The sequence below is a fragment of the Lissotriton vulgaris genome, chromosome 1_1 (genome assembly GCF_964263255.1).
Source record: "Lissotriton vulgaris chromosome 1_1, aLisVul1.2, whole genome shotgun sequence".
In the NCBI taxonomy this organism is placed as follows: Eukaryota; Metazoa; Chordata; class Amphibia; order Caudata; family Salamandridae; genus Lissotriton; species Lissotriton vulgaris.
The window spans coordinates 441,867,734-441,879,956 of NC_141685.1; the positions used below are offsets into that span (position 1 = coordinate 441,867,734).

The 12,223-nt window shown below is 43.1% G+C and overlaps 1 protein-coding gene across 11 annotated transcripts in view; it reads left to right on the forward strand.

Moving 5' to 3' along the window:
• NFIA (nuclear factor I A) overlaps nucleotides 1-12,223 on the forward strand; it is a 773,858-nt gene that overhangs the window by 609,890 nt on the left and 151,745 nt on the right. For all 11 annotated transcript variants that reach the window (XM_086953183.1, XM_086953198.1, XM_086953177.1 and 8 more), the window contains exon 5: nucleotides 3,199-3,316. In XM_086953183.1, coding sequence (XP_086809309.1) covers nucleotides 3,199-3,316 — 118 coding nt within the window. The remainder of the gene's footprint in view (nucleotides 1-3,198; nucleotides 3,317-12,223) is intronic.

Below are 12,223 nucleotides of genomic sequence, written 5' to 3' on the forward strand. Positions count from 1 at the left end.
TCTATTTGTGGCAGCATTCCCCTTTGTGTTGGGACGTCACTGAAGTTGTAATATGGATTCATTAAAGAAATGTATCTCGTTATACCAGTACGGTGTGAGTACAGGACATTACCGTGATAAAAGACAGTACCTTCAGTATTACTCCGAGGGCATGCAGCATGTGCACGTGGAAAAATAAGATTAATTTTTGGGGGTAATAACCATGCTATGTAAATAATAATACCAAATTAGTTTAAATCTGGCTGGGCCGGTATTACATATTGGGCACACTGTCCTTGCTTACAATGAGTGCGCGGTCTCCAGGGCAGCCGCATACTCACGCTGCACTGGGGTTAGTTCAGTGAAATGCGGAGCATCCGCTTCAAAGATGCTCTGAGTTTTTGTCTGAAACCGGCAACCCGCCTGCACTATAAAGAGGGGTTAGAAATCACCCCGCAGACAAGTGCAGTGAGTGACTGCCCCCACCTGCAGGGCCATGTCTGGTGGGTCCATTGGTGCACCTTTCCTCCCTCCACCTTTTTCTGGTCACTTTCAGTCGGCATCTGACCCTGCATCCGTATACAGCACTGGTGCAGAGGCAAAGGGATTTCCCCATTTGCTTAGGGCAATAAATTAAAAATGAGCGGGTTTAAAAATAAAGGAATAAAAAATGAGAGAGAGGCTGGAAGGAGCAGAAATAGAGGAGCATAGGGCAATTACCAAAAGGAAACATGGGGGAACACAAAAAAAACTTGATAGGCACTTATACAGATTAATTTTTCAAAGAGAACATGAAGAGTGGAGAAATAAAATGGGAGATGGGAGAATGAAGGAATGGAATTATAAATGGGAACTAGGAATACAGACTGGGATAAAGAGGGAAAAAAGATCATGTGAAGGCTAATGAGAAGTAGAAGGGAAGAGAGAGGGGAACCTGCAACAAGAAGACGTTAGAGTGAGGTAGACAATTAAAGGGGAGTGCCGCTGGTACAATGAAGCAGGTGGAAAGAAAATGAGTTACAAGTGGAGATAAGAGGGACATGGAATGAATAGGGTGACAGAAAACTGAAAAATATTGGTGGAATGGAAACTGGAAGAGACAGATGTGAGGAACGAGAACAGTAGATAAAGAAAACAGAGAATGAGAAAGCAGGAGCTGGATGCACGGCGGGAAACTTTAAGTAATAGAGATGTGAGAATTAGAAATATAGTTCTGATGGGGAAAATGATACTAAAGGTTTGACGAGGATTGGTTCATATTGATGGAGGTAAGAAAAGAACTAAGAGAAAGTGATGAGAGGAGGTGAGTGTATTGAGCGATGGAGCTGACGGGCACCTACCTGGGAGCGGTGGAAGTGAAATGGACACAGGGAACACTTGTGCATCTGGGGTCTGCGTCTCTTCGTGGAGATATTTTACAACTGATATTACTGTGGAAGCAGGCGTCAACACTCATGCTATCATATGAGCTATACAAGCTTTAGTTTCCGAGACTACCTACACATTTCCGTAGAGGTCGAATTAAATTTAAACACCACACCTGCTGGCCAAAGCACAGAACAGGACTACAATCAAACATATCATGCAGTACTGGAGAGCAAGCTGTGTAAATAGAGGCATCAGTCTAGGTGTTGTTGGGCTTATCTCTGACACACTTCCATAAACACAGTTCTAGCCACCACCCTGAAAAGCTCCACTTGTCACTCTATATCTCATCCTGCTGGTCTCTGTTTCCTGAGCTTGCATTTGTACTAATTTAGTGCCTGCTCGGTCTGCAGCAGGCGTTCTTCTTTGCTATGGAGCGCAGTACAACTGCACAATCCACACAATTGACAATTGATAGCCAGGTGAATAAGTTCTGGTTCAGTCCACAAGTGGTGGCACCAGCTCCGCCGTGAAATGTTGAATATGAAGCTACTTTATTCTTAAGGCCCCAGCAACCACCTAATGCCACCCATGTGTAGGGTTTCTCCTTCAATCATTGGTCAGCTTTACTGATTGAAGTCTAGCTGCGGCTTCTCCATAAGATTCCAAACACCCTGTCAATTTTCATCCAGGCTGTCTGACCAATCACCTGTGTTCAATCGATCCATGGAACTTGTGCAGGCATGGGTCCCATCAGCCAATCACATGCAAACTGAACAGCTCATGCTTAACCCATGCGCTTGCAAACTTCTTGTGAAGGCAATACTGTGTTCTTGCCTAAATGTCGACTCTGTTAAATGCATAGTTCAGTTAGCTGCCCACTAGTGCTAAAATTATTTCTTAGCAAGCCCCTTTATTTCTGGGCTGTGTAGGGGTTAGTAGGTTGTTTGAATTTTATGGGGTGGATGTCTAAGAAGGGAAGAAAAGAGCAGATCCAGTTCTTTTAATGAAAAGTTGTATGGGTGTAATGGAAATTGGAAACGAACGGGCCAATGCAGATAAATACATAAATGTGCATTCAGGACGAAAAACTATTGAGGGCGTTTACAGCATAAGACCGTAGAAGGATATAGGTGGTATAATGTATGGCAATCACATTATGTAGAATCATGGCACTGTACGCCTCACCGATGATATCACAGCTGAAGCCATAGGTCTTGTTCTGGCGTCCAAGCCTCTACGATTGGAGAAAGTTCAGAGAGCAGCTGCTAAAGTGGGGATTGTTGGTACAACAGGTCCTGTGAGATGGGGATCAGGAATGTATACATGTACAAACTTGGGGATGAGAAGTTGAGGATGCTATAGGGCATTTAAATACCCGAAAGGAGACATTGTGGAACATTTTTCTGGGAAAACCAAGAGATTAAGGTTGGTAACCCAGGTTAGGATGGTCCAGTAGCGCTGTTAAAATGTATTTATAAAGATGAGCAATAAATGTGTGGAATATCACAATATAAATGGTGGTTTTGCAAGAAAAGGAATACATAATTAATGAGAATAACATGTAGCAGTTCTTGGTTAGGTTACATTTATTCTCGTGACTGTGTAATTAAAGCATGAAGATCAGTTTTGATTCTATGATCTTGGCAGTCCTTCGTTTCTTTTTTATGTGTCGTTGGAATTGAAATGAATCCATGTTTGGAAAAGCAAAGATATATTGGTACTAAAAGACTATTATGTATTTTCTGTTCAGCGTTGCATCTTCTGCATCAGCTAGAACTGGTGAGGTAAGTCATCATATCAAAACAGGAAAGGCTGCCTACTTACTTCGCATTTGTTCTCTTCTTCTTTCAGCTCCGATAGCTGCAGGCACTGGTCCCAATTTCTCCCTTTCAGATTTGGAAAGTTCTTCGTATTACAGTATGAGCCCCGGAGCCATGCGGAGGTCCTTACCTAGCACGTCCTCTACCAGGTAACTGATACAACACTACCTTTCATTTTATGCTTATTGCACCTATGGAAACCTTTGTCAGAGTTGATATAGCTTAAGGGTGTTTTATTCTACATTGTAGAAGGATGCACTGGTGGTTGCAAGGATGCAGTTGTGTTCTTTTTATGAATCCTCTCCTTCTCATTCACTGTTTGAGGGAGGCCCAATTAAATGTCATCCAACCGTGCTTTTAACTCGGCAGGTAACATGTCCCTTCCAATGGATGTTTGGGAATGAAAGCGGTACCAGTGGAGGCGGAGTTTGCTGCACCAAAGATGGCCGCTCTGTTAATGTGTCCTGTGGGCCATTGCATTTCACGGGCACTGTCCTCACTGAGGACATGCACCATAAATAGTTATTGAACAAGCATTTAGTAATGGAGGAGCATGTTATGTGGTAACAAGTATGGAATCCTCTCACACACAGGGAACATTAAACATTCACCCTGCACCACTATATTTGATTGATTGGGAATTGTGGCGTCTCAGATGTATCAGTCTATCAGACAGTAAAAGAGGAGTATTTTCCCACGTCTGACTGGGAACACTGCGTGTTGGACCCACTGTACATGCTGTTGAGGCCACCAACGGGTGCAGACTGGTGAGGGGGGGTTGCAGGCGGTCTGACAGGGGGTGGGGCCTCTGCATGGTAAGCCAGTGATGGTGAGATGTACCAGAGCATGCCTAAGGATAGTGGGAGAGATGTACTCTAGGGCAATACAGAAAACAAAACTGAAACTGAACCTGCCAAGGGCAACATCAATCCACAGTCGTCATATTAGGAGAACCGGTTGATATTTACATTATTAAATAGGCTAATAAAAGCAGTGCATTGATGTTCACCTCCTAGGACATTTCCCCTTGAAATGGAAATGGCTTGTCTCAAACTACTCTCCCCGTGGGACTCTGCATCTTGCATTGAGCAGAAGCTGGTCACCACCCACCCCTTACTCGGGGCGAGTAGAATGGGAACCGCTTCACTAACCGGATCCCTTGACAGCTTGCAACCAGACCATTGATCATTTCTTCCTTAAAGGTGAATGGCTAAAATAATTACTTAAAAAGCAAAAAAGTACTCCACAATTTACATACCATAAGGTCTGACATTGTGTGAAACACACCTGTCAGGATCTGAACCATTCAAACTGCAGTGTGACTTTGTGAGTTTAGTGATCAGAGGTATCTGTGCAAACACCTTTTTAGTTACAGAAAGTATTAATTCTGGGCTTACGAATAAATGTGGTGTTTCTATCCTTATTATAAAATCCCTCCCACATAAGATTTGCAAAACTTCGACTGACCCCAAAGGAAGACACATTATCGTAACTCTGAAGAGCCTTGACTTGGTACTGGCGGTGGGACCTGTCTCCCCCATAATCCCTGTAAACACCTCTTCCTTTCTAAACTTTCAAGACTTCCGACTGAGTTCAACCCCCAAGAGTGCATTAATAGGAGGTGACTGAAATCTAGTATCCCCTGTTTCTGTGTAAATCAGACTTCATTGACCAGTGTTATAATATTGACCAGTGCTATAATAGTGACTTACGTCTTCAAGTACTATGACTGCATAGATGTTTTGAGATAATCGCATCCTGATGAGACATTTTTATGTCCAGTCCACAGGGCATTGGCTTAGACATTGACTCTTTGTGTCCAGTTGTCGTACAGTACACCATCCTCACATTTACACCAATGCTGTATGGGGGCTAGACCCGGAGGTATCAGAGCGCTTTACATAAGGATCAGCGAGTTACAAAGTTAAAAAGAGTGTTGCACAATAACATTAGTTAGAATAACATAGCAGAAAATATAGACATTTCCAAAGGGGTAAGTAAGGTAGGGGGAAAGGAAAAAGGGGAGGAAAAGGATCGGACCAGGTAGAAACGGCAGGGAAGCTCCAAAAGACAACAGGAAAAATCAAAATGAGGGGAACAATAGAAATAATATCAGGAGGCGAGGTGACTGAAAAGGAAAGGAGGGAGTCCAAAGGGGGGTGGGGGGTCAGGACAGGGTAAAGGAATTGTCGGGTGACAAAGGGCTTAGTCCAGCAGCAAGTGAAGCAGACTAATCCTCCAAGATGGATGACCCGGGAAATGGGCGCCGATTGCAAAGTCACAAAATGGCGGGGCAACGCACAAGATCCAATTTGGAAAATAACAAGGGTGCTGGAATTACAGAGCAGACTAGAGGGGGTAGGGGGCAGTCACAGGAGCAGGGAGAGAAAGGGATTGGGGGATCGCCGAAACACAAACGGGTCATTTTTACAGGCAAACCCTCAGGGTTTCTGGGGCAGTAGAGTCATCAAGGATATTGATGCATAGTCTGTCCAAATGCTCAGACTCTGGGCTGCGAGGGCAGTAGTGCCATCAGGCTGCCTGCTAAATGTCTGGGGAAGTCCGCCTGGGTGCCAGGGGCAGCTGTCCCTAACCAAGGTAGGCAAAAACACAGTCCAGGAGGGCACACCCCCCAGGCTCAGAGTGCAAAGAAAAGCCCGGGGGCATCACACCATAGTGCCGAGATTCAGCCCGCAACTGCACCTTCATACCAGGCAAGAAGACTTGTGGGTCCCGGTCATTCATGGGAGGCTAAGCAGGAGGGCAGGCCCTGGGGGAAGCGGCAGAAGTCAAACCCGGAATGCATCGGGTGGGGAGACCTATTCCCAGTTTTGGTTTTTTGTGTCATAATTTTTTATTGGAGTTCAAAGATAGGCAATTTCATAGGTTACAAAACCATATAGTAAATATAAATCAGTATGTGACAAATAATATACACCTGTAATATATTAAGGAAGAGGAAAAAAGAAAGGAAAGGGAAAAAGGAGAAGGGAAAAAGCTATATATAGGGAGGGAAAGAAAAGAGAATTAACAGCCAGCTGGAGAAAATGCCCCAAGTCAACACCGCCGAGAGTGGATTCCGACAATGGCCAGTCATTACCGAAGCGTCGGTAGGCTGGGGGAGGAAAGGCAACAGCAGCGGAGAAAACGCAGAGCAATTATGCCAGATGCCCGGCTGGGTTGGTGATGGCCAGGGCGGTGCGCCGGAGCCTATCTCCCCTGCAGCCAACCATGCAGCTCCACCAGACATCAGCCATGCCGCTCAGGGAAATGCCTCAGATCAAATTCAAAGAACTCTAATCCAGAAGAGGAGGCCAGAGAGATGACGGCAGCAGTCAGAGCACGAGCCTGATGAGTAAAGAGGGTTCAGGGGGTGAAGATTTGGGGATTTAAGCCCAAAAAGGCAATCCCTAGCCGGGAGCTCCCGGCCGGAGCTTCTCACCTGTCTGCCATCTTCAAATCTTCTCTGCTGTGCATTTCTAACAAGACCGTAATCTCAAAAATAACAAAAGAGGGAAAAGACCCTGAGAGTGTGGCAGAAATCACCCATATCTTTAATAAACATTGACATTAAGATCTAGCTAAAATCTTTGCCACCAGGCATCCCATCTTCAATATATGGCTGGCAAGTGGGTTTTGTGCAAGGCCGGTCCTCTAGCAGCCACATACAGGGACTTATGCATCTACACTGGCAAACTGGGGAATAACCAGTTGAGATTATTGCTCCTTACTACGACACAGAGAAGGCTTTTGACTGCACTGCCTTTGCCCACTTCTTTCTCACCATTGAAAGAGTGTTTCTTGGCCAGGACTTCATATCAAAAGTAAAATGGCTAATTGACACCTCAACTGTTCAAGATAAGTGCAGGTCGTTTCTGTCACAACCATCTGCAGTGAGAATTTGGACCTGTCAAAGCTGACTATTGCTCTCCCTTGTGTCCCTCCTGACTTTACAACCTCTTTCAGTAACAATATGAACCACCAATGACATTACGGGTACACAACCCTCAATAGGCTAAATGAAATATTTTCCGTATGCATATTACATACTCTTATCCCTTACTGTGACTCCCTTACTGCTACAAATGTCGACAATTCACTTCTTTCTCCTATTTTCTTGCTATAAAAACACCAGGACAAATGCTAGGTACTGCATATGACATGTTACACTACCAAAGTCGTCTGTGGATATGACATGGCTCCTAGAAGACCTAAATTAAGTAAGAGTGTAGATCACAGAGGATGACAGCACACGGGTGATCCTGAACCCATTGATAATATGAATTCATAAGGTCTGCGATCCATTGAGTCTATCCATGCACGGGAGGATGCAGGTAGGTAAAATGACAGTAGCAACTAGGTTCAGTGGCTTGTTCAGAATGTTGTCCTTATTAACACGCAAATCCTTCCTGACGCAGACTGACAGCTACATAAAAGCATCCATAAAAGGGGGACATCTCCTGAGGCAGAAACTGTTCAAATCACATACTACACTACATCTAGTTGGCTACGACTCCCTCACATGCACTGCTATTTGTCAGTTCACCAACTTTCACAAATTAACCACCCTATGCACAGGCAGCATTAGAAAGCAATGTGCAGAACAGTATACAGGACATCTACAAGGTATGTGTCTTCAGGTCACTGCCAAAGACTCTAGATCATTTCATGGTTGAAGTCATTTTAGAAAACTGGAATAATGCACAAAAAAAGCAAAAGGTTAACTCTCTCCTAAAGTTGCCACATTGCTTGATGAGTTGGTCCTTCCTCCGTCTTATTGCGGGAAGCACCAATACGAATCAGGATTTTAGGGGGTATTATCAGGATTCTACACTTTTACAGAACACTTATTTTTCAAAACCACCGGAGTCAACCATTAAAATGTTGTGGCAGGATTCATTGGGTCGAGAGCATACAGAAGAAGACTGGCTCACACTACTCAAGATTGAAAAGGCATGACTGAAGGTCCAATACTTAAGCATTCTATAGAGTTGGCACTGAGCCCCACAATAAACGTGTAATACAAGCCTCCTGACTCATTCAGAATGCTGATCCTGTAAACAACTGTGATGCGAGTTTTCTCTACGCCTTCTATGTTGCACTCTCCTAAACTGGACAAATACCGGTCTGACAAATTGGCTTTGATGTCAAACTCTTATGCACCAATTATCCCATCAGCTCTCTTAGGCCTTAATCCGGATACGATTGATATAATAGGGCTGACCAATCACTAAATTAAATGGATAGCAATATCAGTAGCTGTAACCAAGTTTTTCATACTAGCACGTGTGGATGGCAACTATACCCATACAAGAAGAATGGTTAACTGCATTGCAACATGGTGCTTCTTGGGAACATGCCGTTTACATATTTAGCATTAGGTTATAAACTTTGGTTTCGATATGGAGATAGTTTATAGGCAAGTTGATATACACCAGTGTGGGCGAGTACCCAATGAAACACATACTATCCATCTTGTGAACCCTATATCTCATTGTCTCTCAAGAATTAATTCATCCAAATGTGGTCCATTTTGAGCCATGGCTCTTGAGTTGACATGAATGACTATGAAATTGCATACAGTTGAACACATTTTTACTGCATGATTTTGTCTAAGGTCATGAGAACTAATTTAGCTTTTCCTATTAAAAAAATGTGTTAATTGATGAGTGTGTCTTACAATAGGCATATGTGGTCCACTTGATTTCCTCAAAAATGTTGTTATATAATATTGCCTTATGCACATAGGTCCATGGTTAACTTTCACCTCTGAATATTCTTTCCAATGCATACATTTACCACCCCTCCTAGTTTTGAATTATGGATGTTGTTATAGTCACTGTTTTACAAATAAGTGCCTAGCTACCCTCATGGGTAATAAGCAGCGCTCTACAAATCCACCTTATATTACATTACAACCTTATGCATATTATCGTTACCATTTTAAAGGTATGCATAGAGCAAATCTGTATACATAGACTTATCCTCATAATGTTCAGTTATGAGATATGTCACAATTAGGGGTGGGCGGAATTTGCGTAATCGAGCTACACAAATCTCTGCGAAATGGTAAAAAATCTCCGTAAACACGCAGAAATTCTGCGAACATGCAGAATTGCTTGTTCACAATGCTTTTTTCCTGTTCACAATTGCTGTTTGCATGCTCTGGGGGAAATATCTTGTGAACACGCATTTTGAGAACGCGAAAAAGCAAAGAATTTTGCGAAGTCGCGGAATGCTGAATTTTGGGCAATTTTACTCAAATTCCGCATGCGGAACAGAATTTGACGCCCAGGCCTACTCACAATGATTACATATTAGGCTCCCCTTTTCTCGTGAAGAACGTATAGCAAAAAGAAAAGAAAACTGTGCCTCTAAAATGTCCTCTTAGTTATGCCCTACCCAACGGCTTACAAAACAAAGTCTCAACTCTGTTGTGTTGAAAATTAATTCTTCTGTATTTATCCATTCAAAAAATGATTCAAAAGACATAGCAGCAGCAGACTCCACAGCGGAGCCCACAGCCTAACCAACATTTCACCCACTTCCAGAAGCTTCCTCAAGATGATTGGCCAATGACCTGTGTACGTTTTATGTGCACATGATTGATTCATTGGATACAGATGTGTCAAATATATCCAATGCATTTCAAAGGAAGACTGATAATCTGCTGCTCACAATTTCTAAAAATAAATCACCACATTAAATGTACATTTCATTAATCCTCACAAAATGTAACATCTCTCCGTATCAGGTGCTTTTTTTTTTGCAAAGAATGAGGGAGAATTGTCCAAGAATGCAGTATCTTTCTACATACGTGTGATGTTTCTATGCATAACCACCAATACTCAAGCTCTTCTGATTGTTTTCCTAATGCTTTGCTGCCAAGGTTTCACCCGAGCTTGATCATCTGAACGTGATCAAGTTCCAGCCACAGACAGCATACTTAGTTTCTTTTTTGTCAGCTGTCAGGAACCTTGATCTTTCTCACATTTGAGGTGGTGGTTGCTACTGAAACTTTCTTGCTATTTTGATCCTGTATTTCTTCTTTGTTTCTTAAAACTACAAGCACGCACACATCACCCCCACGACCCTTCTTGCTCTTTCTCTCTCTCGCTTACGACTTATTTGATTTACTTTCCCAAACATTCCCTTTTGACTTTACAATGTGTGGGTTGGGAATAATCCTTTCTAAATGCTACTGACTATGAGGCACAGAGTTTTTTTGTGGTTTCAGATGAATATGAGAATTGTGCCAGCCTCTGCTGCTAGATCTTACATTGTAAATATATGTGTAATTATTGGGCATGGGTCCAAACTCGCTGGATCCATGGCAGATTTTCAGAATAACCATACATTATGACTTATATTTTGATTAGTTGTATACAAATTTGAATACGGCTATTAAGAGAAACTGGCCTAGATTAGAGACCCCGATCTAGGCCTAGGCTCTTCCCCTATTTAGGATTATACTACTAAATATCGACCCCCAGTTAACATTTTTTTCGATATTTATGCCCCATTGATATTCTTGGGCTGATATACAGGGAGCACACCTTGTATCAAGCCCATTCCGCTGCCTATTGACATAACCAGGAAGGGCCAGCATTCAGTTGTACTTCATTCAGTGGAAAGGTGCTCTAAGGTCATACACTAGTCACTGCAATTGGGACACTGTAGTAACGGGGATTTATGAACCAAGTGGGCTCAAAATTCACGATGCCATTCTTCTGAGCTACAAGACGTTCTGATGCTTTCTTGGATGTTTTTGAGTGTTCAAGTCCTGTGAGGAAATGGCATCCAAGGTCCCTGGTCCCTTGCCTTGCTTGCTACACTTGGGATATGCCTGAAACTTACCTACAGTGCCTCCTTCCGTAACAGGACAGTGTAGGCCGTAAAAGACAGTAATCTTGCATGATAAATCACAATTAAGGTGACACTACTGAGGAGTGCACGGCGCTAGAGAGAGCGGAAAGTCTAGCTTTCTTAGAACATTAGGACTTGCTCATGTATACAGAATGATGCACACAATACTCCATAGCTTAAAAAACAATACTCGGGAGCATTGCTGCGTGTCAGACGCATATTCTTGAATCTCTGACCTCGGCAAGTCTAGTCCTTTCTAGATGCTTTTTGAGCACAGAATACAACACCTAGAAATGAACCACACAAGTGATGGAATGGCTGTGGATGTAATATGTGAAATGGTTTACAAAATAATGCTGATAATTGTAAAATGCAAGCCTTAACTTATGGACCCCTGAGAGATAAGAGATAAAGTCTCATGAATAGGCTCTGCAATTTGGACCTTTCGAAAGAGGTGGGAAGCGTGGTGAAGACAACAAAGACCCAAGTGTTTGGACTCACAGCGACAAGATAGTGCAGTTCTTTCTGCTCGGGTGAGGAGACCCCTCCGTTCACGGCGAAAGACAAGAGAGTCAACCATGAGGCAAAGGAAAGTAGAAGGGGCCCAGACCGGACTGTGTGGGAAGTTGGGCCTAGAGGTGAGACTACTGGGAAGACCCATTATACTATGGTGAAAGAGGCTGCTGGAGATAGGAACACAGAAATGCAAGTCAATCTCATCCATCCAGGCAAAGGAAAACCATGGTCTACAGAAGACAGCTAAAAGTGGTTGACATGGGTCCAAAGAAGTGAGGACAAACTCCTTCTGGAGATATAGTGGAGCTTCCTTGAGAAGCTCATGGAACAATTGTAGCACAGACACACTAAGGATATAAAGCAGGCATCAAAGGAAAAACACTTGAGGTGCACTAGTCTTACACCCAGAAGCGCCATAGGTTAACAGCTAAGGACCAAAAAAAATTGAGGCATACTGCACGAGGGGCCAAGCAAGCGTAAACTTTACATCTGCCTTCACATTGACAATCTTTTAAAGGATTATAGATATGTCACACCAGTGGTAATACACTCCAGTGTCTGACGATAACCTTAAAGGCATGCAGAAGGAAATGCAGCAAAAATGGAAAGAAGATCTTTGCCTCAATTTGCACAGATGTCGATCGTTGGGGCAATAAGTAAAAACATTGGAAGAG